At 54.5% G+C, this 26,146-nt stretch overlaps 1 protein-coding gene across 2 annotated transcripts in view; it reads left to right on the forward strand.

The window, feature by feature from the left end:
• Positions 1-26,146, forward strand: part of VAC14 (VAC14 component of PIKFYVE complex) — a 99,084-nt gene that overhangs the window by 58,358 nt on the left and 14,580 nt on the right. The window contains exons 14-15 of one of the 2 annotated variants that reach the window (XM_051974610.1): positions 2,189-2,321; positions 7,067-7,599. In XM_051974610.1, coding sequence (XP_051830570.1) covers positions 2,189-2,321; positions 7,067-7,328 — 395 coding nt within the window. In that variant the 3' untranslated portion in view covers positions 7,329-7,599. Of the gene's footprint in view, positions 1-2,188; positions 2,322-7,066; positions 7,600-26,146 lie in introns of those variants that run through there. The other variant, XM_051974609.1, reaches the window with a different exon arrangement.

A 26,146-nucleotide genomic window follows, 5' to 3' on the forward strand; every position in this document is an offset into this window, starting at 1 on the left:
TAGGAGCCCTCGAAGGTCTGTCTGCATAGTCCCGGCCTTCGGGCTGGCGCCTCGTGAAGGCCTGCTGTCTCTGGAGATTGTAACGCTCTCGATGATTGTGCACGTTCCTCACGCGGGACGCGGGGATAAGACCCGCAGCACGGGGCCTCCAGGGTGAGCGGGTTCCAGGCTCTGCCAGGCTGGTGCATCAGGGGTCCGGTCTGCTAGGGGCATCACTGGGAAGGGACCCCACCCCCGCATCAGAACTGTAATCTCACATTTACCCTTGTTCCTTTGACCTTGGCTGTCTGCCAAATTACTTGTGTCTCCTGGCTGTAGAACTTGCTCGGAGCCCTTTGCTGGCAGGCCCGAGGGGGCCAACGTGAGATAAGGGGGATAACAGACTTGCCGATCACACGTTGCTGGCGTCTCTGATAGATTGGGGAGATCAGGGGGCTGAGAGGGAGCCCCCCACAGACACAGCTGAGGGGCTGGTTAATGGGGAGGACAGGCATTCTGTGCTCTCCTGCGTGGGGTCCAGGGAGGCTCTGTAGCAACTGCTTGGGCAGCGTCGGACAGCGCTCCGTGACACCAGGGCCCTGATCCTGGGAGCCCCAGACTCCCTCTGCCCCACTCAGAGACAAACCTCCGTGCACAAATGGGCAGCTTGGGGCCGGCCCGTGGGATTGCAGAAGTGCAGTCAGCCTGGAAAGGGGTTTGGCTAAAATACACTGACGGGCCCCGGGCGCTGCTTGCTCAGCTTCCTTCCGGTGCCCAGAATTGTGCCAAGCATGAGCAGGTAAGGCCAAGGTGAGAAAAGACCCGCTCAGAATGAGTTCGCGTTGCAGGGGGGGCAACGAGAAGTGCACAGGAAAAGACAGCCTGAACTCACCCAAGGGAGCGGTTTGTGCTCGGGACTTCCAGGAAGGGCTTCCCCCGCAGCTCATGGGAAGGTCAGGAGAGGTAGGCGAGGAAGCGATCGCGGCGGGGCAGAGAGCAAAGGTCGGGGCAGAGCAGCTCCGTTTGAGTGAGGAGGAAGAGGAGGATCCAGGAGATGAGGAAGGTCGTTTCCTAGGGCTCTCAAGACTAAACGAGGAGTTCCTGTTTTATCCTGAGAGTGGGAAGGGAGTTAGTTCCAGGCCAGATCCGTAATCAGGGAGCTTCTTTGACAGCTGTAGGATGAGCTGCATGGGGAAGACCTCTTAGGAGGCTGTTGAGCTAGTGAGGGGCTGAGCTGAGTTGGTGACTGGATGGAGCGAAGGAGGCCCCCGCAAGGTCTGTGCGCGTGTCAGGTAATGGCGGCTGGCGGTTACGTGAGGAGACCAGGACAATGAACCCGAAGCACCGGAGGATCCCGGGACAGGAGAGGGGGAGGCTTCGCAGGAGCCATGGCAAGCTTGACTTTAGGTGTATTGAGCTTAAAATGTCCGGCTGAAGGGGGAGCCCAGGGCTGGCTGGGCAGTGCTAGGAGTCCTGGTCAAAGCCCGGAGCCGATGAGGTTGTGGAGCAGGAACTGAGGGCGGCCCAGAGCCAGAACAAGGGGAACAGCCCCGTGCTAAGGGACAGGACGAGGCAGGACAAGCAGTGGTAGCTGGCCAGCGGGGAACTGTCGGGGAGGGAGCGGCCTGGAAGCAGCGTCCAGGAGGGCGGCGAGCTTCGCCAGGTCTGCCGCACAGAGGGCGGGGGGGGGGGGGGTCCCTGGGACCAGAAGTGCTTCCGAGGGAGGAGGGCAAGGCAGGCCGCAGAGCCCAGGGGCAGCGGGAGCAGCGGAGCCGTGAGGGCAGGAGAGGAGGGAGCTGGCTCGTTTGGCCTTTGTCCCTCAGCTCTGTCCGGATGCTCCCTGAGCCGGAGAGAGGTCACAGGTGCCCGCGCCAGGCCAAAGTTAAGCTTTTTGGGGCAGATCGTGCCCGTGTTTATAAGAATGGTTCGTGGCCCTCCGTTCCCTGAAGCAGGGTCAGTAAACAAGCGGCTTCTTTCCCCTGCCACGCTGGGCGCACAGGGGCTCCTTCCTGTCTCTTTTCTCTCCGTTAGCCCAGGCAGAGAACGAACTTCCTTTTGTGCCATGTTTTGTGGCGTTTGCTAAAAGGAGTCTGACAGAAGTGCCCGGTTCTGTGGCGCGTTTCCCTGGGCACGGGCTCGGCCCCGGACCCCGAGGTAGGTCCGCTCCGCGTCAGCCAGCCTGACCAGCAGCGCTCTCCCCTCTTTCCAGGTTCCAGAGGTCTCGAGTGTTCGCCTTCCTCTCCCACCATGAATTCTTACTTTTACAAGTTCATGATCAACTTGCTGAAGAGGTTCAGCAGCGAGCGCAAACTCCTGGAGAGCAGAGGAGCCTTCATCATCAGGTCAGCCCCCGCCTTCTTCCTCCCTGGGTCCTGCTTGTTTCTTAGAAGGGCCCCGGGCGCTCAGCTCCCCCCGCCCGGGTCCTGGCGCAGCGGGGGAGCCACGTGGGCCTCGAGCGGCCCCGAGCCCCCGTGCTTTCTCCCCTGCGCTCCGAAAGAGAAGGCGGAACTCGGGCCGCTCCAGGACCGTCTGCCAGGGCCTTTACCAGGCGAGTCCAGGCGGCACTGAGCACCCCTGCGGGTTCCCCTGAGGTCGGATATCCGGGGCGGGGGGCGGGCGCCTGAGCCAGATGGATCCTGAGATGAGGCTGCGGGCAGGGAGCCCGACCCCGGGGGCAGCCCCGCCGAGGGAGCCTCGTCTCCCACCTGACTTGGGGACGGGGTCGCTGGAAGAGCCGCCTGTGACAGCTGGCACCGGGTCACCTTCAGGCCCGCGGAATCTAGGGCAGGAGCAGGCTCAGTCCCCGGGGCCGACTCTGAGAGGCCGAGCCGCCCCCGGGCCCTGAAAATTGGGGAAGGGGCGGGGGGCTCTGGGGGCAGGGAAAGGCAGGAAGCCCGGGGCGCCCCCCAGGGACAGCCCGCAGTCAGTGCAGCAGGAGCGGCCGGTTTGTCCAGCTCTTCTTCTCAAAGAGCGGAAAGAAAGAAGGTGCTAGAAAAAAGTTTCCTCTGGCGAGCGAGCTCGGATCTCGCGCTTGGCGGGACAGGGAGAGGGGCAGTCCCGGGACAGCCCTGAGCTGAGGGTCCGCGCTCGGGCCCACCTCTGCCCCCTCCGGCCCCGGGACCTCTGGGGGCTGCCCTGCCCTTCCCCCTCGCGGGGTGGGAGGACTACCTGGGGCAGTGCCCCGGGGGCTCCGGAGACTGGTCACCTCCCGCAGCTGGGGCAGGAGGGAGAGGAGGCTGTGCCCAGGGCAGAGTCGCGGAGCACTCCCGGGGCCCCTCCCTCTGCCCGCCGCCGCCCCTGCTCTCCGTGCTGGGCTCCGGCCCCGTCCCTCTCTTGTACAGCTTTGGTCTGTGGTGAAGTCTGCCCTCCATCCTTGACGCCCCCGATCCCGCGTCAGCCCCTCCCCTTCAGGCCGCCGCCCAGGCTCTTGTGCAGGGAAACCTGCGGCCATTTGACTCCCGTCATCAATTGTGTGAAACCTTCTCTCCCCCCCCCCCCCCTTCTGTCCCCGGAGAGCTCCGAGAAGGAAGTCGGCGCAGTCAGGCAGCAAGCGCCCGTCCCTGCTCCCCTTCAAAAAGCACCCACTGCGTGCTCGGCCCTTCACAGGCTGCTCACAGTCTGGGGGGGACAAGCCCACAGCGCGCAGAGGGGTGCGGGCAATGGCAAGGGCGGAAAGGTGGGGGGGGTGGAGGGTGAAGGTGAGGAAGGAGAGACCTGGGGGTCAGCCAGAGGGAGGGCCGGGAGAGGAGAAGGGGCGGCCCCTCCTGAGAGGCAGCCCGGGGCTGTGGGCCTGAGCTCCGAGGGCGGGCCTGGCCCCGCACTTTGGGGAGTGGGCGTGAGGGGGCAGAGGGTGCCCCCCCAGCCCGGATACGGGCCGCTCCAGGGCGCTGCCGCGGTGGAGGGGGGAGAGGGTGAGCGGGCTGGGGGGGGCAGTGAGGGGTTCTGGGCAGTCTCAGTGCCTCCCCCCGCCCCGGGCCTCCTTCTCCACCTTCATCCCCAAGTCTGGGGAGAGCCGGCCCTTCCTTTGGCGCCCGAATCCTCCCTCCCTGGCTGGCTGCTCCTCCCCCACAGGCCTTTCTCAGAGAGCCCCCACAGGGGGCTGCAGGGAGTCTCTCTGCTCTCCTTCCAGGCGCCCTTGAGAGCCCGGGCTTCCTGAGGGCCCTTTCCCTGCGCCGTTCCGCCCCCCCCTCCCCGCCGGGGCAGACTTTTCTCACTCGTGGCCCCGGGGCTGGGATACGGGAGCAGCCAGGCGCGGCCTGGGAGAGGGTGATGCAGAGGCCCTTGTGCTCTCTGACCTCTCTCCTCTGCCTCCAGCTTATCCCCCGACCCCTGGGTCAGCAAAGGTGGCTCCTTCCCATGCTGGGATCCACAGCCGGGGGGCTCTCGGGAAACGGCGCTGCCCTCCCCCGGTGCATGGCCAGGCAGACAGACCGGGCATTGCGGGGGCTAAGTGCCCGTGTTCAGTTACGAGAACCCATTCGGGGTCACGGTTCCGGAGCTGCGCTCCCCACCAGGACCCCCGGTGTCCCCGGCTCTGTCCTGGGCCGCCCTTCTCTCCCCCTGCCTCGCGGGCTCCGTCTCCGCACAGAAGACTCCAGAATCCCTGCCTGACCTGCAGCCCCCGTTGTTCGCTCCTGCAGCTCATCGCCCCTTCTCGGGTCACAGATGGAGCCTTCCCCCTCTCCTGCGCTGCCTTACCCGGGCTGCCCCCGGCCTCCTCACCGCCCGGGGCCGCCCTTCCTTCCCAGCCCCTCCTCAGGAACCTCTTGCTGAGTCCTGTCGGTTTCCGTGTCTCTGAGTCCCCCTCTCTCCATTCTCCTCCCCCTCAGAAGCCCCCAGACCCTCCTTCTCGCCTGACCAGCTCTTGTAACAGCCTCCTCCAGGGTCTCCCTCCCTTCCCCCAGCCCCCAGCGCGCCCCGCGCTTCTGCTCTGTCCCCGGGTCCCTCTTGGGCCTCCTCGCGGGCAGCTCCCCCTGCGGGTGTCCCCCGGGCTTCTCCGACATCACGGTCTGTGCGCCCAGATGAAAACTGAGGCTGAGAATCGGTCAGCTCCGGAGGGGCCGAGGGTCCCGGCGTCGGAGCCAGAGACCGGCCAGGCTGCCCTCTGTGTGGTGCCTCAGAAAGGGGCCGTGCTGCCCGGGCCGTGCTGCTGGTAGCCCGGAGCTTCTCCTGAGGCTGCCCTGGGCCCTTCCCCGGGATCCGCTCCCCCCAGGCCAGCGCCGCCTTCCCCCTCCCCCTGTCCTCGGGGTTAACATGGCCTCGCGCTCCATCGGGGCAGCCCCAGACTCGGGTCTCAGATAAACCCGGGGGCAGCCCCTCCCCTGGCGCTCACCCATGTTCCCAGGATGGCCTTTGCCCGAAGAGCACCCGGGAGACCAGTGGGGCAGTGCTCACTGCCAGGGCCACCCCCCCTCGCCAGTCTGGGGGCCCAGTCAGCTCCAGGAGGAACATTCTCCCGGAGACGGGCTGAGGGCAAGGAAAACTGGGGTCCCCGACCCCCCTCAGCCCCACGCGGGCTGTGACGCAGCCGTCACGTCGTCGGGCAGAGCCCCAGCTCCCTGCCTGGCATTGAGAGGCCACCGGAGTCCCTGCGGCCCCGGGTCTGCGTCCTGGGGCTGGGCCCGAGCAGGGAGCGGGAGGTGTATCCTGGTCACGGCCGGGGGGCCCTCTCCGCCCTCCTGGAACGGCCAGTAGTTCCTCAGCCTGGGCCGTGTCTGTCTGTCTGTCCTCGTTAGGCCCCTCGTGATCAGGGCCTGTGAGAAGCAGATGGGGAGGCTCTGGTCCTGCCCCGGCCGCAGGGCCCGACTCCGGGAGACAAGACAGTGTGAAGTGGGAGCCCCCTCGGGGGCGTGGGGGGCTTCCATCCCCCAGCGCGCTCTGGGCCACCCGGCCCCTCTCAGGGCCTCTGACCCCTGTCACCCCCCGGACAGCGCCATGTCTTGTGGGCAGAGTTCGAGGCCACGTCGCCAGCCAAGGAGCCCTCGTCCCTCCCTCAGGAGAACCAGGGCCGCCTTCTGGCCGCGGAGCCTTCGCCGGGTGTCCCGACCACCTGGAGCTTCCTCTGCACGGCGCTTGGTTGCGGGGCAGGGAGCCGGGGAGGAGCCGCGGTCCTGCGGGGACCCTTCTGGGCCCTGCCGAGCCCAGTCAGCGCCACCCAGACCCCCACCGCGGCCGCTGCCGTGCCCCCCAATCTCCCGGGACTTGTCTCTCCCCCAGCCTCTGGAGCCCTGCAGCAGGGTCGGCCATCTCTCCTGTCCCCACCTATTAACTGAGCCTCTGCAGCCTAGGCTGTGGGCCTGGGGAGGGGCGGGTGGGTCGGTTCCCTCCCTGGGCCCCCCCTCCCCCAACTAATGGGGACAGAACAACCCCGGTGCTTGTTCTCACCCGGACCAAAATGGGGGGGGGGGGAGGAGGGGCGGCCTCTTTGATGGAGTGTGCTATGAACTCAGCACAATCCAAACAGCTGGGACCTCCACAAGGGCTGCTTCTGTGCGGGGAAGCGAGCAAGCCTGCGAAGACGGCCTCGGCCTGCCAGCCTGGCCCTCTGGCCGGCTGCCCCGGGCTCTCTGGCCGCCCTTTCTCCCCTCCGCTGCCTCGCAGGGCCACACACGCTCTGTACGGGGGCGGCCGCACCCCAGGGTGCTTCCTCCCGCTGGTGTGCAAGCGTCGGCCCCTTAAGCCTGGCCCGGGGAGGCCTCGGCCCGCTCCGGAGCTCATGGAAGGGAGTGGGGAGGGTCTTGGAGGAGACTCCCAGCAGCTTAGGAGGGGGGTTACGGTAGGACGGTCACACTTTCCCGTAAATCGCGCTCCCCCGTTCTCTCAGCTGGTTGAAGAGAAGTCTTCTTAGTGAGAGGGAAACGATGCAGAGAACTCATGGGAGCCCTCCCCGTCCTTAACTTCCACATAGCTGTTTCTCTCCTTTTTGCCCCCGATACGGGGCGTGGCCCGTCCTTGATAGGCTGTCCCCGTCCTCCAGGCTGCTCTCAGTCCTTGGGTGTGTCTGGAGAAAGGACAGCGGCAAAGCGATGCTGCCCAGTCTGTCGTCTGTACTCACTACAGATAAATCTGCATTTATTTCTTACTGTAGAAATAAAGGAAAAAGAAAACCCTCTCGTGCGCTCGTCAGAAACCTCCAGCCTGCCGGACTCGTGTTTCCCCACGGAAGCCACGGTCTTGACTTAACTGTGGCCACATCGCCCCCGAGTTGTCTGAGCTGGCGCCCTTTCAGTCACCGCCGTCTCGTCCCCATGAGTCCCCCCGGACCTCTGCCTGAAGCATCAGTACCAGTACCCAGCCCTTTGCCCTGTCCTTACGCATTCCTTTTCCTAAATGATTTCTCTGAAGAATGAAACTGTTCCTCCCTTTCCCACAGCTCCTTCCCAAGCCCAGCCAGAGTCTGTTCTAACCCACGTGTCCCCAGTTAAAATGACCTTCTTAAAATCACATTTTGCCTCTCGCCCTCAGCCGGGTCCTGGAGTTTGAAGGACATGGTTGTACTTCAAGGACTGAGTTTTTGCTGGTTTCTTATCTTCCGCTTTCAGCTTTGATGGATTGCATCCATATTATATTGGAATAAAAACAAAGTACAAAAATAAAAAGCATCCAGCTAAGGCATCCAAATAGAGGGGGCCGACTGCTGAAGGATTTTGTTTTTAACTAGCTTATTCAAGGCTCTAGCGCAGGAGGAAAGGTCTGGAGTGAGAGGCGTTTGCAGAGGTTTGGGCTCCCAAGCCTTGGACCCGCCAGCAGCTTTTCTCCAGGGGGATGCTTCTTCTGAAATCCATTCTCAGCACCTGGGCAACCAGACAGCATGGTGTCCAAAGTCTTTTTGCACGTCCTGCTGTCCTCTGATCTCTTAAGCAGAGTGCACAAGGGAAACGTAAGGGACAGGTGGACTGGGGCAGAATTCATTTTAAAAATATGAGGAAGAGTTTTTCAGTGAAAAAGAATCCTGCGCTTGGGAAGACACATTCTTAAGGAATTAATTGGAAAGTAGGAAATAGTCTCCCCTCCCTGGACCGTGTCACCTAACCTTGCTTTCCATTGCTTCCAACTCTTTGGGCGAGCTAGCTTGTTGGCACCCCACCCAGCATTTTAGAAGCTCTCAAGGAGAATGGAAAAGGCCGTCAGACAGGCAGGAGACGTCTGCACAACTCCAAAGCGGCCCTGCAGATGCAGGCTGGCGAGAGTTTGGGGTCCTGGTAAGATAAAGCTAGGAGATGGTCTTTTTAAGTGGACTACCCAAATGTCTCCAGTGGAGTTTACTGTCTTACACATTGGAGCTTCGCTGGGACACAGATTGCCTGTAAGAGTCTGGTGTGTTTTCTTTGGGAAAATGGAAACCACATGTGATTGGCCTCCTAGAATGGACCGGGATTAATTAAGTTCTTGTGTATTTGTGCTCGTGAGTGTGTGGGGATGAGGGAACGGAGAGGATGAGGAAGAGAAGAAGAAATGCTGCTTTTGGACAGAGGGCCCTAGAAAATCCAGAGTTCTTCCAGAGAGCATTCTTCCCATTTTCCTAACATCCTCCTGGATCTCTCTGAATAGAAAAGGCAGGAAGCATGCCCAAGGATGACTCGACTCTCAGGAAGACACTGAATGGGTTTGGTACGATTGTGATGTTGTTGGGCTTCGGTCAGGGAGACCATCCCCAGCTCCTGCTGAGACCCTAATTCCCCTCTGTTCTCCTCACATCCTCCTGAATCTGAGCTGAAGAAAAGTAGGGAAAGCTCTTCCTCTGCCCCCTCCTCCTCTTCCTCTTCCTCTATCCTCCTCCTGTCCTCGTTCTACCCAGAGTTGTATGTCCAGTGTAAGTCCCGATGCTTCTGGTGTCCTCATCTAAAGCACCCCATTGCCCAGGCACATGCCCTGCTTCCTTCTTCTGCACCTCCTCCTTCCAAACCCCGAGGAGCTCTTCCTTTTTGTAGCCAAAACACTTCAGGCACGTTTAGCTCTCTTTATTGCAACCTTCCTCCTCCCCACCCCTCATCTCTTGGACCAGCCAGCGTGCTCATAGGGTGCCCATCAGGAGCTCGTTTTCAAAAAGTAAGGACCTAGACTTTGGTCTGAAGTTCCACGGGGAGTCTTCAGTGCTTTCTGGCTCGGTTTGTATGTTACAGCTGACTTCAGAGGGTTTCTATCACTTAAGCTTTTGCTTTGTCTTCATTTAAGAAATTACAAATTTTAGGAAAAGATATTTGTTCTTTGTAAAGAAAAGTACTAGAGCTCCTGAGCGCTTGGAGGATCCTGGTTACAGGGGAGGGGAGCCTTAGATTTGGGTTTCTATGGAAGAGCATTTAGGAAGCATCTGGTTGAGCCTGTATGTGGGGAAGTGCTCTGAGCAGTCCAGGTACCTATTTTTAACCCACACTATAATAGGTCCATCTGAGCTCTTAGTCTCCAAGGTGAATAATGGGCTTTAAAAAAATATATTCATGGTTCTGTCTTCCAGAAGGATATCTGGCTTGTTTGGAGGTGGTGTGGGGGGTTAAAAAGGAGATGTTTCATGTTTGTGGGGGTAAGGGAGATTATTACTAAAGAATATAATTTGCTTCCATTCCATTTCAGTGTTATATGGCAATCTGATGAGAGTGGCTGTGGTTAAGAAAGTTCCTAGAGTACTTAAACTGCCTCAGAATTTGCTTGAGGCCCTCAGGTCTACAGGATTGTGGGTTTGATGCCCCTTTCAAGGACTGATTCTAAGTATCAAAGACCAATCTATGTTTCTTCTGTGCTGAATCGGTCTTTCATGTTTGGATAAGTACAAGTCCTTAATTGACTAAGTTGAATGGAAGCATGGAGGAGGAAGCCATGTTCTGGGCCAGGGGAAAATGAGAAAAGGGCCATTTGGCACCAACTTCCAGGAAAGTCAGCCCCGGAGCACCACCCCCCTTGCCTTGGAGATCCCTGGGGGTGATGGAAGAGGAGTGCCCGGGCAGGGCACAGGTGGGGACAGTTGGAAGTTGTCGGCCTTCAGGACACCGAGAGCGAGCCGTGGGACACTTTCGCCTGTGTCCAAGGCTGCAGGGACTCTTGAGAGCACTGTGTTTGGTCTGGGCCCTCCGAGGCTTGTGCACCCCAACTGCTCTCGCTCCCTTTTTTCCTGCCTTGAGTCACTTCTGCCACCCATCCGAGGGCAGGCCTGGTGGTGTCCTAGCTCTCAGCCAGTTCAGACACGGACCTATATGATGGTTTGGTAGCTTGGCCCCTTCCTCATTAGACTACCTAGGTCCCTTTTCCCTCCTGAGTATTTGGCTTTTGTCTCGGCTTCTGCCCTTTTCCCTGTTCATGTTGAACTCTGAGTTTCTGTGCTCTTTGGAGTTTATTTTTTTAAATCCTTCTTCTTTCCTTTGCTGCTCATCTTTTATTACTTTCCCTTGGAATCTCATTTCCCAAAAATCAAACTGTGCAGCTTCTGCCTCTGCCTCCCTAAAGGAGTCACCCCTCTCCCTCACTTCTAGTCCCATACTCCAGGCTCGTCCCCGGTTTCATTTGGCCAGTTTTCTGTACTTGAATCTGCCTAACCCTCTTTGTTCTCCCAGGAAGCTCCTATCTTTGCTATGGAAATGTAACTCCCGTCTCTCTTTCAGCCTTGTCATTGGGCATCCGCAAGCGATGGGCTTCTCTGACGTGGCTTGTTCCTTCTCCAGACCTTTGGAAAGGTCCCTGGCGATGTTTTAAAAACCCAGCCCTTGCTGTTGCTACATGGAGAAATGTATATGAAACGGGCTTCCAGCCAGTACTTCAGACTCAGTTGTCTGTCTCACCCCTGTAACGACACATTTATATGGATTCTTTGTGGCCCACAATCACCAGTTTCTGCTTAGAAAGGGCCATGCAGATGTCTTGACCACATCTCACTTCACATACACAGACAGGGGAACGGGGAATCTGTCCAAGGGCAGATAGCGAGTCCGCTGTCGGTGATAGCTGAGATTAGAACTCGGACTCCTCCCCTAGTGTCTGGTCACTCACAAGCAGCCCCTGCGGCAGGAGAACGCACAGTTCTGCAGCCCCGTGGTGACCTGGATGCTCACTGGGTCAGCGTGCTCCGATACAGTGGAGACCGTCATTTCCCAGCAAAAATATTTATGATGGGATTGGTTAATGGCGGCACGGGCAGAACAGGTAGAGAAATGGAGCTCACATCAGCCGAAGGTTGACCCACCATAGAATGGAGAGGGGCATGGAGAGGGGCAGTTAATGGAGGCTTTGGGATGTGCAGGCAAAGCAGCTTCTGCAAAGCTAAAATATGTCCTTCCAGCATCATTCCGTGTCTGGGAGAGCAGTCCACCTGCTACTGGGTTATTTTAAATTCAACCAAAAGATTTCGTTTTCTAACATTTAATTTGATAGGCTGAGAGTGAGCAGGCAGGTGATTGCCATATGATTTATGCCATGCTGCCTTTTCTCTGTCACCCTCCCGGCTGGGCTGGGGCATTCACAAAGTGGTGAGCACCTGGAGGGAACCAAGAAAAGCCTGTTCCAGGTCAGCATGGAGGGGCAAAGTGAGGTTGGGCCAAATGTGGCCGCCAGACTAGAGCTAAGAAGAGATGAATGGATGGGGGGTACAGTCCACCTTTTGGAATGGGGGATCCCCCACTGCTTCCAGACTGCAGGGACCTGGAGTTGATGCTTTCTCAGAGTAGCAGTTGAGGTTCCATTCCCTCAGTCCTCCCTCACCCCCAAACCCCGAGTCACCCCATCTAAGACCAAAACAGTTGTTAAAGCCTCGGTGCATTTGTAACAGAGTAAAATGCTCACAGGTTTGGCTTCTCAGTAACACTTCAGCCCTTCCTCCCATCAGCCTGCTTGGCTAAGGCCCTAAAAATTGGCCCTGGAATCTCTATATCCGCTGCTTCTTATCCTGCTGGCAGGATTCTCCCGCATCACAATTTCCCCCTCATTTCTAACACTTCTTTTCTCTTTCCTCTTCCAACCCCCTTGTTTTCGCATTGAAAAGAAGCTGAATGAGTAGCAATAAGGAGCTTGGTTGCTTCCTTGGAAAATTAGGCCACAGCTGTCAGGCCAAGCAAGTGCAGATACGTCTCTGAGGATGGAGCTGCCCAGAGCAACTGCTCGGCCCCCTGCGCCCTCCCCTTTTTAAATATAGGTGGCCAGGAGCGGAGAGGAAAGCAGAATGTGGGGGAAATGGGAGCGTAGCAGGAGCTGATTGATTCGTCCTGGAGGGAGAGAGTATCTGGAGCATGAGATCCCTGCTGCTGCTGCTGACAGGAGGGATTCCAAGCCAGGGAATGTGCGGCTCCATTATCTAGCTGAAGTAGGAAGGGCAAACGGGTGTGCATCTCAGGGACGCTTTTGATGTTCCGAGAGCGGCAATCCCACCCGAAGCAGGACCTGGGCTTCTGTGCCGGGGGCTTCCCCCTGACGGGGGGCTCTGGCAGCCCTGCAGCAGCAGAGCCAGCCTGCTGGATACCGTTAAGTACTTTCAGCACAGGAAGAGTGGTCCCTGGGGCTCAGCGAGGGGAGGCTGCCTAACTGGCTAGCGCTGCCCCTCTCTGTCCAGAGCGTCCGCTCGGCGTTCCTCCTGCCTTGAGCCCGTAAACACCCGAGGCCTTGAGAAGCTGGGCAGGAAGCAGCGAGTCCCTGATGGACGGCTGCACCTGATCTGGGGCTCCGGTTTGTGGAGGCTCCTGCATGGCCACAGTGGGTGCAGTCCATCCGGACTTGGGGAAGTCCCAGCACCCAGGGATTTCTGCAGGCTTTTCGGAGACTTTGAGTTTCTTTGTTCTCTCTGGCTAGTAATGGAACTGACTTGGATTCTTTTCTCTGCAAGTGTCCCCCTAAGGTCATTTGTCCCTTCCTTGGAGGTGAGCCGTTTACCAGCTCCAACCCAAGACAGATGGTGCCTCCTCTGTCAGCGTCTCCGTTCAAGGACGTCCCTAAATTTCTCTCTCGGTGGCTTCCAGCCTTGGCAGTCACCGAGTCTTTAGTTAAACCCATCTGACGCAGCTGTCCCCGTGCTCAGAGCAAAGTCATCGGTTCTCTAGTCCTTCGCTGGGTAGCCCCTGTGTGACCATTTATCTCCTCCTTAGAAAAATCTCACTCTCTCTAGACAAACTCCTGAAGGGAGACGTGCAAACCAGGGAGACTGATCCTCTGTGCGTCCACCCGGTGACCCTCTGCCCCAACTCCCACTCTCCTCTTGTGCAGAATGATGCTTAAAAGCAGAGGCAGAGGACCTTGCCACGCAAGGTCAGGCTCCGGGCCTCCCTGACAGGACCAAGGAGAGTGGGCCCTGCAGCGGCTGCTCTGTTCTCCATAGAGCAGTGTCTGTAAGCGGGGCTTGTGGACACTCAGCGTTTCCATCTCGTTTCCATCATGGCTGCCAACAAGGTCTTTTCTCACTTCACCCAGGCTCCCAGTGCTGGGGGAGAAGGGGCAGTCACGGCACTGCCAGGAAGCTGAGCAGCTCGGGGGGCAGAACCCTTTGGTAACCGGAGGGCCAGACGAGAAGCAGGCCCAGGAGCCTCTCAGGGGCAGAGAGATGGCGTCCACTTGTCAAGGAGGCCAGGCTCCAGTAGGCCTCCTCCGTCCCTGTGGTGGGGGCCCCTCCTAGCCACCCCCTCTGTCCCTGATGTGGGGCCCCTCCTGCTCGCCCCTTCCATCCCTGTGATGGGGGCCCCTCCTGCCCGCCCCTTCTATCCCTGTGGTGGGGGCCCCTCCTGCCCGCCCCTTCCATCCCTGTGATGGGGGCCCCTCCTGCCCGCCCCTTCTATCCCTGTGGTGGGGGCCCCTCCTGCCCGCCCCTTCTATCCCTGTGGTGGGGGCCCCTGCTGTCTGCTCCCTCCATCCCTTTGGTGGGGGCCCCTCCCGCCTGCCCCCTCCATCCCACCTGCCCCCTCCCCTGCAGGGAGCGCCTGGCTCATGGTCCCTGGCTCGTCTGACTCATGCAGAACTACTCTGGTTGAGGAGGGAGCTGCATCTCATTGACAATCCTCAGCCTCCTGTAGTATGCACACCTCCTCCTCCCAGCCTCACTCACCCAGGAGGCGGCCATTCGCTGCCTGTCTTATGCTAATCGCCGCTTGCGCGCAGACCGACTTTGTAGGAGGCTTGCCTGGTTTCAGATGAAACAGACGCCTTTTAAGCAGAGCCGTGATCACTAAAAATATCTTTTCCTGCTGTTGTTCCTTTCGTTTGTAAAACGCATGTTTCCATTGTTAAATCCGCTGCAGCCCTCGCGCGGCACGGGGGAGCGCTCGTTATCATTGGCCGGTGATGACTGCAGCTTGGGCAGCCCCGCGTCGGAGGGCCCACATGTCCCTGCTCTGCCTTTTAGCAGGTCTCTGGGAGCCAGCCCCATACAGACTCCACGTGGGGAGGATGCTGAAGGCTCCTTGCAGAGGCGATGGCGGCATGCGCCCCTGCTCTGGTTCCCACAAAGTGAATCCGAAGCCTTCGGGCAGAGGTGGGCCTGCGGGGGCTTCTTGCCCTTTCCCTTCTCGCTGTCCAGAGAAACGAAGCCCTCGGGGGGCAGGACGCCCTGGGCTGCGGGACTGCCGGGGGGCTTTCTCCTGGCTCTCCTCGGAGGTCACTGCGGAGCGGTTCCTGCAGAGTGACTGGGGGAGCTTCCCCTGCGTGTGACCCGTCGAAGGAAATGAGTGAATGAAACAGTGGATTTCAGAATTCCCCAGAAGTAGGTTTAGTCTTACTAGGCCGTCTAAGACTTCTCAGGAAAAGACAGGGAAAAAACAAAACGACAAAACCCACCCTGGAGTTGGGGTAAGAAAAGCTTCCAGATTCCTTTGCCTCCGTTTTTGCCTGGCTTCTCCCAGCTTTCCAGGCCTTTCAAAGTCTAATCTTTTTATCATTCTCCACCAGACTTAGCCATCAGGCAGCTCTGTTCTTTGCTCTTTGTTACCAACATCGAGCTTTACTGTTTAACTTCCCAATCTTTTTTTCGGGAGTTTATCTCAGTTCTTTAAACGAACACTTGTAAGGAGTTATAAAGAGCACTCAGTCCAGATGATTTCGAAAACCCTTAGAATAGAGGTTGAAGACTGAAGTGGACATTATTCCTCAGCTATTACATTGGGTAACTTCGCATCTTTTGTGGGAACCATGGGTATCGGGCTAGAAAGAAAGAATTTCTACAGCCAGAGTACCTTCTCTATGGATCCGGCCTAGCTTTGTCTCCTACAGCCAAGTGTAATGGCAGAGGGCAAGACCTGGAACTAGGAGAGATTCATAGAAAGCCACCGAGTTCTGCCTTCCTTGACTCCTGCTGTCTGGGGCTGACTTCCAACCCAGACACCTGCCTGTTGCAAGAAGCGGGCGCCCTGCATGGTGATCAAAAGCAGCATCCTTCCCAGGAGGCTCGGGCGTTTGGATTGGGGTGCCAGTGCATCCCAAGGGAAAAGCTTTCAAAATGTCCACAAGAATCATTGTGGCTTGATGGATGAAGGTTTGGCTTTTGAAGCCGAAGGACCAGAGCCTTGTCCCAGTTCTGCCTGAATAAAAGTCCTTCCCGTCTTTGTGTCCTGGTCTCCTCTGCTGTGCAGTAGGAGGACTAATAATCCTCATACCACAAAGAACCCTCTTGTCTGCTCTCGTGAGGCTAATCTGCTCGCACTGAGCTGGGCCCTGGGAACCCAAGTACCAAAAAACAGTCCTCCCTGCCCCCCTCAGAGAGACAGCACAGACACAGAGAAGTGAACACAAAACAGCCCCAAATAAATTCAGTGTAGCACAGGGCGGCGCGGCTCTTACAGTCTGCGGAAGGTGATAGTTGTTCAGTGGGAAGGCCCCTTGAGCTTCCAGAAGGCCGAGAGTTTAGACACGAGGTAGAAAGCATAAACAGGACAGTGTGCAGCAGGGGGATGACAGGAGGAGGAATCTCATGGAATATGTTTAGAAAAGGAGACTGTGCAGATGGGGAAGGGTTAGAAGGAGTTTCTGTTTAATCTTGGGGAGGAGACAGAGCCTGAGTCTGAGCCCAGGAGCCGCCCGGCCACACCTGGCCTTTGGGGAGAGCTGTGTACTGTTTGGACCGAAAGGGCGAGGCAGAAAGATCAATTAGGAGGCTCTGGCTGGAGTCCAGGTGAGAAATGAGGACCTGGACTCAGGGGAGAGTCACGTGAATCAAGAAAAAGGGACTAGCCTAAGATGTGATGAAAGGAGCCTTGACAAGATGGCACATAGAGCAGGTATGGGAAAGCAAAGAGCGGAGTCTCCAAGGAAGAGCAGAAGGCCAGGGGATAGCTGCAACAGAAGAGGAAGGTGGGGAGAATATGGGGAGAGGGCAATATTTAATACAAAACACAGGACTCTGTGGCCAAAAACCAAACAAGATCCCCCTGGCTGGGGCTGGAAATAAGAGGTGTAGACGATATCGCAGTTGTTAATAAAAGCTGATAGCCAAAGCTGTTGGATAATTTATAGATGACTTTGAAGGCAGCTGGAAACTCAGAGCCCCTCATTCAGGGCCTATCCTTGAGCCTTCAAGGGCCCTGGCTCCTGGCGTCAACAGCAAGGCTGTTATGAGTTGACAAGCATTTATTGAACACTTGCTCTACTAGACACTAGAGATACAAAAGCAAGATCAAAGGGGAAACCAACCCTTCCCTCGGGGAGCATTCTGTGGGGGAGACAACACACGCACGTATGTTCCCATGTATACACGTGTGTCCAAAAAGACTATGTACGGTGTAGTTTGGGGAGGGAGGGCACGTGCAGCAGGGGCTGAAAGATATCCTACAGAAATCGGATTCTGACGGCTGGAGTCAGGGGGACCCAGAGGCAGGAAGGGAGGGTGTGGGCAGGTTTTCGGTAGGACAGTATGGCCAGGTGGCAGAATTTGAGAAAGGAAGCCATGTGAAAGGAGTCCGGAAATATGAGGAGGGTCCCCATTGGGAAGAGATTTAATGCAGCAGTGGAGAGAGAAGGCTGTGCCCAGGACGCTTCCTCTTTGGAGATGATGAAACAAGTGGCTTCGAGGCTAAGCTTGAAGCCGGAAAGCCAGAGAGCCTTGCTACTCTAGGTGAGCAGGTGATGGTTGTGAGAGGAGAGACGTCAGAGTTAGAAACAGCAGGACTGGCAGCTGATTATGGTACGTAGGGGGAATAACGCGGACTGGCAGGGCGGTGCCCTGAACAATAGGATGGTGGGATGTGGAGGTGGATGTGGACCGGCAAAGGCAGAGTTGCTCTGGACATGCTGAACTTGAGATGCTGACGGGACTCCAGTCGGAAATGTCGTTGTAGAACCAGAGCAGGAGAGAGAGAAGGGGGCCGAATACGCAGGTCTGGGAGGGCTCTACAGACCAAGGCTGATTGGTATAGCAGGAGAGAGTGTCTAGAGGAGAGAAAAGGGTACCTCGGGGTACTCCAAGTTAAGAGGCACAGCAGAAATGATAGCACAGCGGTCAGAGGCATGGAAGCCCAAGAGAATGGGGTCACAAACCCATAGAGGAGGGAGAAGGGAACCAGCAGAGCCCCTTCCTTCCTTTTGGCTGTGACTGGGCTAGACCCGTTTGGGGCCGAGCATTAAAGTCTGGAGCCAGATTATAGGGAGTCCAAAAGACTGAGAGGGGAGACAACCCTGAATGGAGTTGGCTTTTTTCAGAGAAAACATCTAGGACAGGAATTAGTGGACGTGGAGGGTCTTGTGAGAGATTTGGACATGTGTGTGCAATAAATGGGAAGGATGATGATGAGGGCAGTCTGCTGGGGAATATGGAAAGGAGACCAAAGGTATGGGGAGAGAAGGCAGAGGGCCACCTCCGGAGGATGGAGAAAATGGCAAGCGGTCATAGGAGGAGGAGGAGGAGGAGGGCATACTGGGGAAGGGGGCTTCTGGTTTGGGGTTTTTTCTTTTTTCTTTTTTTTTTTCAGCTAAATGTGAAGTGCAGACCCAAGTTTTAGAGAAGGCAAAGAAAAAAGCTCGAAGGAACTTGAGAGAAGCTATAACCAGGAATTGGGAGAGTGGAATGGATTAATCAAAGCAAAGGATGCTCTTGTTCCAGCGCGGGTCCAGTTCAGATGATGTAACATACATTTGTATCTATCCCAAAGCTGGTCAGATAAACAGCAGATCGAGTGAGCGTGGTTTCAAGGCTTTGTCCAGCTCCATTCAATAACCTGTGAGTAGGGACAGAAACAGTAGGAAGAAGCCGTGACCCATGACTGGGATTTGCTAAGGCAGCGGATGGAGCGCCAGGCCTGGAGTCAGGAAAACTCCTCTTCCTACTTCCTAGCTGGGGGTGCCACTGCACCCTGTTTGCCTCATTTTTCCCATCTGTAAAGTGGGCTAGAGAAGAAAAGGCCCAACCGCTCCAGTGTCTCTGCCAAGAAAACGCCCATGGGGTCACGCCTGCACCCCAAGCCTGGAGGCCTGGGGCAGTTGCCCCTTCCATCATCCCCACCCTCCTCTTCAGCCTCTCCTGCTTCTCTCAGTCTGATAACCCTGAGCGTCCATCCTTTCCACGTCCTGGAGCAGGCGGTCTGCAGTCCTGCCTCTGCAGCCGGGCCCGTGGCCCCGTCGCTCAGCCGGGGCTGCTCCCCAGAGTGACGTCTCTGCGCCACCAAGTTGAGCGACCTCTCTTTTTTTGTTTTGTTAAAGCTTGTTATTTCCAAAACATACACACTCACCCTTACGAAACCTTCCTGGGTGTTTGAATGACCCTCCTCTGGGCCTCCCTGAGCCTTGGACGCTGCCGGCCAGCTCTCCCTTTCTGTAACTTTCCTTCCTCCCGGTTCTGGGCCCTCCAGAGGCCTCTGCGCCGCTCCGCGTGTCGCTCCCACCGGCTCCCAGGGATGCAGCCCCAGCCTGTCGCCTCCTGGAGCCCAGACGGGAAGCTGTGCAGGCGTCTCGTACTGACCTCGGCGTGTTCCCTCCCGACCCCCGTCACCATCCGGGGCAACCCCAGGGCCACCCGTGCCGGTCACTCTGTCTCACCCCCCTCCAGTGTCCGGCCTGCTACAAGAGCTGGGACCGCCTCGCACACGCTCCCCCTTCTCTGACCCGGGGCAGGCCCTCAAGTCTCTCGCCCCCGCACCTCATCCTTCTCTCAGGCTGTCAGGGATCGGACCGTGTCGCCCCGTCCCCGACGTGGTGCCGCAGGAGGCGAAGTTCCAGGCCACGTCCGACACTCGGCACTGTGACCCTCCCGGCCCGCCTCCGCTTCCTGAGCGCAGGACCTGGCACACAGTAGGCGCTTAACAAAAGCTTAGTCCTTTTCCTTTCTAGGATCAAACATGAAATCCTGTTAGGCGTACAAGGGCTCTCCCTTCCTGGCTCCCCTCAGTTAACAGCCCGTCTTCTCCAAGCCTTCCTTCTGTGACTGCCGCCGTGCTTTCTTCCCTTTACCCTCGGCGGGGATCTTGTTGCTGCTCATGTGCCCCCCTCGCCGGGCCGTGAGCTGCTTGAGATCAGGGGCTGGTTTATCCAGCGCTTTTCCCGGTGTCTGGCAAAGAGCAGGGGCTCAGCCGGTGCTTGCTGAGCGCTGGGCTGGGCGAGGGGTCGAGCTGGGCCTGATACTCGGGCTAGAACTTGCAGCTGAAGTTACAAAGCACAGGGAGAGGGGGAGGGGGAGGCTGAGCTCGGGAAGAGAATTACAGGGTTCTTGATCACAAGAGCGGGTGGGACCGGCCCCCTCTGTTTGGAGCGGGGGAATAAGTTACGGGAATGGGCTGGTTGAGGAACCTCAGGAGGAAACATGATCTCCGTCTGTTTAGAGGCTGGGAAGGAAGCGGGGCTTCTGAGGCAGCGCGGCCCTGGTTCATAGGGTCCTTTCTCCGTGCGCTCCGGGAAGGCCGCCGCTCCCTCACCAAGGGGAACCGCAGCCGTGCAGCCCCAGAGGGCAGGGTAATTTTGTGGGTTCTGTTTGGGGATGCACGCCGGGTCTCACAGGGGCTTGGAGCCACTGTTTCCTCACACTGTTTCCTTTGCCAAACGGGGAGATTCTGGGGTATTGCTCGGTAGCTGCAGCTCCGGTTTCATGGCCATTACGCTGGCGAGGTCATTTTGGCAGCCTGCTCCCGCATTAAGCCCCCGCCCCCAGGCCACAGGAGATCAGTGTGGCCACAGAGTCCACCTCGGGAACAGGCTACTCAGAAGGTTCTGGGAACTTGCTATTGGGATGGCCTCTGCAGACCGGGCTCTGGCAGAGAACAGGCCTCATGGCGGCCTCTCCTGTCGGAAGCCTCCTGTCCCTCCCGCGGGCTGGGCGCGTGGGCAGTGGGGGGAAGTGTGGGTGCTGGCCCCCTCCCGCCCCTACCCAGTTTGATGGAGCAGCCCTTGAAGGTGACCTCCACATATGTTGGTTATTTAAGTCATGTCTGACTCTTCATGGCCCCTTTCTCTTGGCAAAGAGACTGCAATGGTTGCCATTTCCTCCTCCGGCTCCTTTGACAGATGAGGAAACTGAGGCAGACGGGGCTAAGGGACTTGTCCAGGGCCACCCAGCTGGTGTCGGGGGCAAGGTGAGCGTTCCCGACTCCAGGCCCAGCGCTCTCTCCGCCGTGCCACCCCGCTGGCTCACGGCCTCGGTGACTGTTCCCATTGCCACGGTCAACGTGGGGTGTTGCCTAAAAGCAGGAGATCCTGGAGGAGATAGACGCTTCTTTCTCCACCCCAGTAACAGAACAGTTTCCTTCCCAGCCAGAGCTGGTGCATGTACTAAGGATGCATCTGGAGTAACTTAGGGTCTCCTGGGAAAAACCAGGGGGGGAAAGTTAATTGGAGTCTTTATTCCAAAAGGAGACATTGAGAGAGTTGAAATAGAAATTGGTATTACAAAGGAATTTCAGTTGAATAACGATTTTTTAACAAATTTCTTTTGTGAATCTCATTTGGCAACAGGGATTTAGGAATATCTAGTCAACCAATCAACACAGAGACGGCAGAACTTTGCTGAGTCACTTCCCTTTGGTATAATATTTTATTATTTTTCATTTGACCTGATTGTCCAAATGACTGAAGCTCAGATACCGAGAAGCCAGGGCTTAAAGATCAAAGGACAAAGGCATTGAATGTGATGGCTAATTCAAGAACCAGAGTGCAGAATTCAGACTTCTGGCTCCCTTACCTTTTCCTGTTCCCTTCTCTGGCCCGAGGCTTCTCTTCCTTGTTTTTTTCTGACACTACCTCCTTCCCTAGGGATTTGAGAGTTCCTCTCTCTGGCTTCTCAGTCTTTCCGTGTGCCTTTCCCAGTCTGTTCCCTCACCTTCCATTGGCCCCTCAGGGCTTCGATTTGGATAGCATCCTCTTCTTTCTGTCTTTCCCATCAACTATTTGCCTTGCAAAGATTCACTTTGTCTCATCTTATTGCATGGTGGAAACCATTTCCTCTTCTCTAGCCTTGGAGATAATTGTAGGTAAAATAACTGTGGATTGGGCTTTTAGGAGATTGACCTTAGAGATCCCCCAAAGAGCTCCGACTATGACAAGATCCAGAAAGCAGAGATCTTAAAAGATATGAGGCCAAAATACACTTTATCTCCCATTTTATAGCAGTCTCCAGTCCACATTCTAGTCCATAAAGTCCAAAATGGCTCTGATCAGTTTTGTGATTCAAATTATCTTTATTGAGGACTTTTAATGTAATCAGCACACAATAGGAAATACAGAAGGTCCTGCCCTTGAAAAATAACCAAAAGGAGGTGAGACAAACATCAATGAAACTGTTAACTGTAGGATATAATTAATGCCACAGTGAATGCTGCCATAAGAGTTCAGAGAACAGTTAGCAGTGTGGGCTGAAGGAATTGGGAGACTCGGGGAAAGATTAACTTGAGCAGGATCTTGTCAAGTGTTGGGCTGGGTGGGGGCTAGTGGGAGAGCATTCCAAAGAGGAAGCTGTCCATGAGGAGAGGCCGGAACGACCGAGCCCGTGCAGGAGGTAGAGGCTACACACACACACACACACACACACCCCTCCCATGCAAAGTTACTCTTTCTACATGTATGTATGTTTTATACATATATGTGTCTATATGAATATGTATACACATATACACCCCTCCTATGCAAGGTTCATCTTTCCAATCATACATATATGTATGTCTCTGTGATTATGTGCACGCGCACACACACACACACACAGACATAAAAGTAAGAAATAGTAGAAAATAGGAGAGCTTGAATGCCAGGTTAAAGACCTAGAACTTTATACTGAGAAAAGCTGAACGTGCTTCAGAACCCACAGTAAACTCTTTGTGAATCCCCGGGCCTGTGAGCGCCTTCAGAACAGAGACTGCCTTGCCTCTTTCAGCATCCCCAGTCCCTGCTTAGCACAGTGTCTGGTATGCAGCAGGTGCTTAATGCATGTGTGTGTGAGTGACCAAATGCCGGGAAGGAGAGGCGTCTCTACCTCACGTGCCCGAGTAGCAGGAGGAGAAGCCGGCCCGGACCCCACTTGGGGCTTGCTGACAGCGTGGGCCCGGATACTAACTTGGCTGATTCCTTTGTGCCTCTTTGCCCCTCTCTAAAATGAACAGATTCGTGTGGGTGGCCTCTCAGTCCCGTGATCTGGCCGTTTTCTTTGCCTGTGGACATGGTCCTGAGGATGAAATGTCACTCTGCCGTTGTGTCAGCCCGAGGGGATTGGATGCTGGCTTTGGCAGCCAGGATTAGGCTGTGGGCCTTTCTGTGAGAATATTTATTAACTACTGTTAGAGAATGCTGTAATTCTTGCGAAGTGCTCTACAAGTAGTATTTCATTTTATCCTCATGATAGCCCCGAGAGATTGGTGTGGTAGTTATCCCCAGTTTACAGATGAGGAAACAGAGGCAGACAGGTTAAATGATTTACGCAGTTACACTGCCAGGAAATATCTGAGGCTGGGTTTGAATTCAGGTCTTCTCGATCCGAGGCTAAGGTTCTGTGGGTTAGACTACCTGGCCGTCTCTGCCCTGAAGCAGACGCTGCACAGAGTGCAGAGGAAGGGCCTTAGCTGAGGCCGGAAGAAGCTAGGAGAAAGCCAGAGCCAGAGTACGGCAGGGCCTTGAACTAGTGTTCCCAGGCTAGATGGCGGCCGGGGGAGTGCCGGGTCACACTGCTCTAGGGCTTGCTGTGCAGTCGGGAGTGAGAGGGCCTGCGCCGTCATGGGCTCTCCTCAGCTCCTGTGCACTCAGTCACTGTCTCTGCTGGCCGTTCTCAGGTCTGGCTTCCCTGCCCTCGCCGGTCTCGTGTCTCAGCCACTTCTCAGCACCGTGGAACAGCCGTGTAGTCACCTGTCCCAAACCACTCTGCGCCCTCTCCCACCGCTGCCTTCCCCTGGATCCTCCGTATCTTATCACCGCCTCCCACCACCACCTGTGTCCGAGCCATTGCCAGAGCCCTCAGATCCCCCCGTGCACCTTCTCTCAAGCTCTCCCCCTGCTCCTCTGACACTGTACCCACTTGGATGCAGTCCCATCGCAGCACTCTCCACTGTTGCAGTATCTGCTGGGAGGTCTCTCCCCACGCCAGTCCAGTGTCCATTCAGTCTCAAAATGATTTTCCTAAAGTTCAGGAGCCACCGTGTCTCACATGCCCCAGTCAACTCCAGTGGCTGCCTATTGCCTCGGATCAGATACACAATCCTCTGTTTGACTTTCAAAGGTCGTTCTAACCCAGCTCCCTCCTACCCATCCAGTCTTTTTGCACATTAATCCTTGCCACATACTTTTTTTTTTCTTTTTTTAGGTTGTATATGTACATTCATTTTTTACATATTTCAGTGTGAGTCATGTTGGGAGAGAAAAATCAGAATAAAAGGGAAAAAACATGAGAAAAAAAGAGGTTAAAATACTATGATTCAATCTGCATTCAGTCTCCATAGTTCTCTGGATGAGGATGGCATTTTCCATCCAAAGTTTATTGGAACAGTCTCAGATCACTAAATTACTGAGAAGAGCCAAGTCTATCATAGTTGATCATCACACAATCTTGCTATCGCTGTGTACAATGTTCTCCTGGTTTTGCTTGCTTCATTCAGCATTAGTTCATGTAAATAAGTAAAGTTCATGTAAATCTTTCTAAAATCACCCTGTTGATCATTTCTTATAGAATAGTAATATTCCATTCCTTTCATATACCATAACTTACTCAGCCATTCCCCAATTAATGGGCCTACACTTATTTTCCAAGTCTTTAAAGCCACAAAAAGGGCTGCTACAAACTTTTTTGCACATGTGGATCCTTTTCCCTCTTCTCTGATCTCTCTGGGATACAGACCCAAAAGTGCTTGCCACATATTTTTCAATCCAATAACACTGACTTCCTTGCTGTTCCATGAGCAAACACTGTATCTCTTGGCTCTAGGTATTTTTTCTAGCTGTCCTCCTTACCTGGAATATTCTCCCTTTTCATCTCCACCTAATGCTTTCCCTGGTTTCTTTTAACTCCCAAGTAAAATACCATCTTCCATAGGAAACCTTTCCCATTCTTTCTTTATTCTGTTCTTCTATCTTTTAAATTTTTTCCCCAATTACATATAAAAACCAATTTTTAATATTCATTTAAAAAAATTTTTAAGTTCCTTATTTTCTCCTTTTTTCCTCTCTCCTCTCTGAGATGGCAAGCAATTTGATATAGTTATCCATGTGCAGTCATGCAAAACTTATTTTCATATTAGTCATGTTGTAGAAGAAAGCACATACCAAAAGGCAAAAAAGAAAAAAAAATAGTATTCTTTAATTTGCGTTCAGACTCCATCAGTTCTTTCTCTGGAGGTGGATATTATTTTTTGATCATAAATTATTCAGAGTTGTGTTGGGTCATTGTATTGCTGAGAATAGCTAAGTCATTTACAACTGATCATCATTAAAAATGTTGTTACTGTGTACCATATTCTGCTCATTTCACTTTGCATCTGTTTATGTAAACCCTTCCAGTTTTTTCTGAAAGCATCCTCCTCATCATTTCTTATAGCACAATAGACTTTTATTATAATCATATATTACAGTTTGTTCAGCTGTTCCTCAATCGATGGGCATTCCTTCAACTTCCAATTCTTTACCACCAAAAAAACCTATAAATATAGTTGTACATATAGGTCCTTTTCCTTCTTTTAAAAAAAATCTCTTTGGAATATAGACCTACTGGTGGTATTGCTGGATCAAAAGGTATGCAGTTTTATAACCCTTTTGGGTATGGTTCCAAATTGCTCTCCAGAATGTTTAGATTAGTTGTCAACTCCACAAACATCCCTCCAACATTATTTTCCTTTTCTGTCACATTGGCCAATCTTATAGGCATGAAGTGGTATCGTAGACTTGTTTTAATTTGCACTTCTCTAATCAATAGTGATTTAGAAACAATTTTTGTGTTATTGCAGATAGCTTTGATTTTTTTTTTAATCTGAAAATACCCTGTTTGTATCCTTTAATCATTTATCAATTGGGGAAATGACTCATTCTTATAAATTTGACTCTTCTCTATATATTTGAGAAATAAGAGGAGGGAAAAGAACCCACATGTGGGAAATGACTCATTCTTATAAATTTGACTCTTCTCTATATATTTGAGAAATAAGAGGAGGGAAAAGAACCCACATGTGCAAAAATGTTTATAGCAGTTTGTGGTAGCAAAGAATTGGAAAACGAGTATATACCCATCAGTTGGGGAATGGCAGAACAAGTTGTAGTATATGAAGATAATGAAATATTGTTGTTCTGTAAAAAAATAGGAACAAGCTGATTATAGAAAGGCCTGGAAAGATTTACATGAACTGACGCTGAGCAAAACAAGCAGAACCAAGAATACATTGAACACAATAACAGCAGGAATGTGTGACAACCAACTATGAAACTCTTGATTTTTCTCGGTTAGTTCAGCGATCCAAAGGAATCCCAATAGACTTTGGACAGAAAAATGCCATCTGCATCAGAAAAAGAAGTAAAGAGACTGAATGTAAATCAACACATGCTATGTTCATTTCTTTTTTCTGTTTTTTTGTTGTTTTTTTTTTTTTGAATCTCTCCTATGGTTTTTCCCTTTCACTCTGATTTTTCTCTCCCAACATGATTCATAAAGTATATTAATAAATAAATTTACTAGGGAAAAAAGAGAAATAAGGCCTTTATCAGAGAAACTTGCTGTAAATTTTCCCCCCAGTTTTCTGCTTTCTTGGCTGCATTGATTTTGTTTATGCAAAATCTTTTTACTTTAATGTAACTAAGTATTTGTTTTACTTCCCATAGTACTTTCTCTTGTTTG

Source organism: Antechinus flavipes, chromosome 2, assembly GCF_016432865.1.
Source record: "Antechinus flavipes isolate AdamAnt ecotype Samford, QLD, Australia chromosome 2, AdamAnt_v2, whole genome shotgun sequence".
Taxonomy (NCBI): Eukaryota; Metazoa; Chordata; class Mammalia; order Dasyuromorphia; family Dasyuridae; genus Antechinus; species Antechinus flavipes.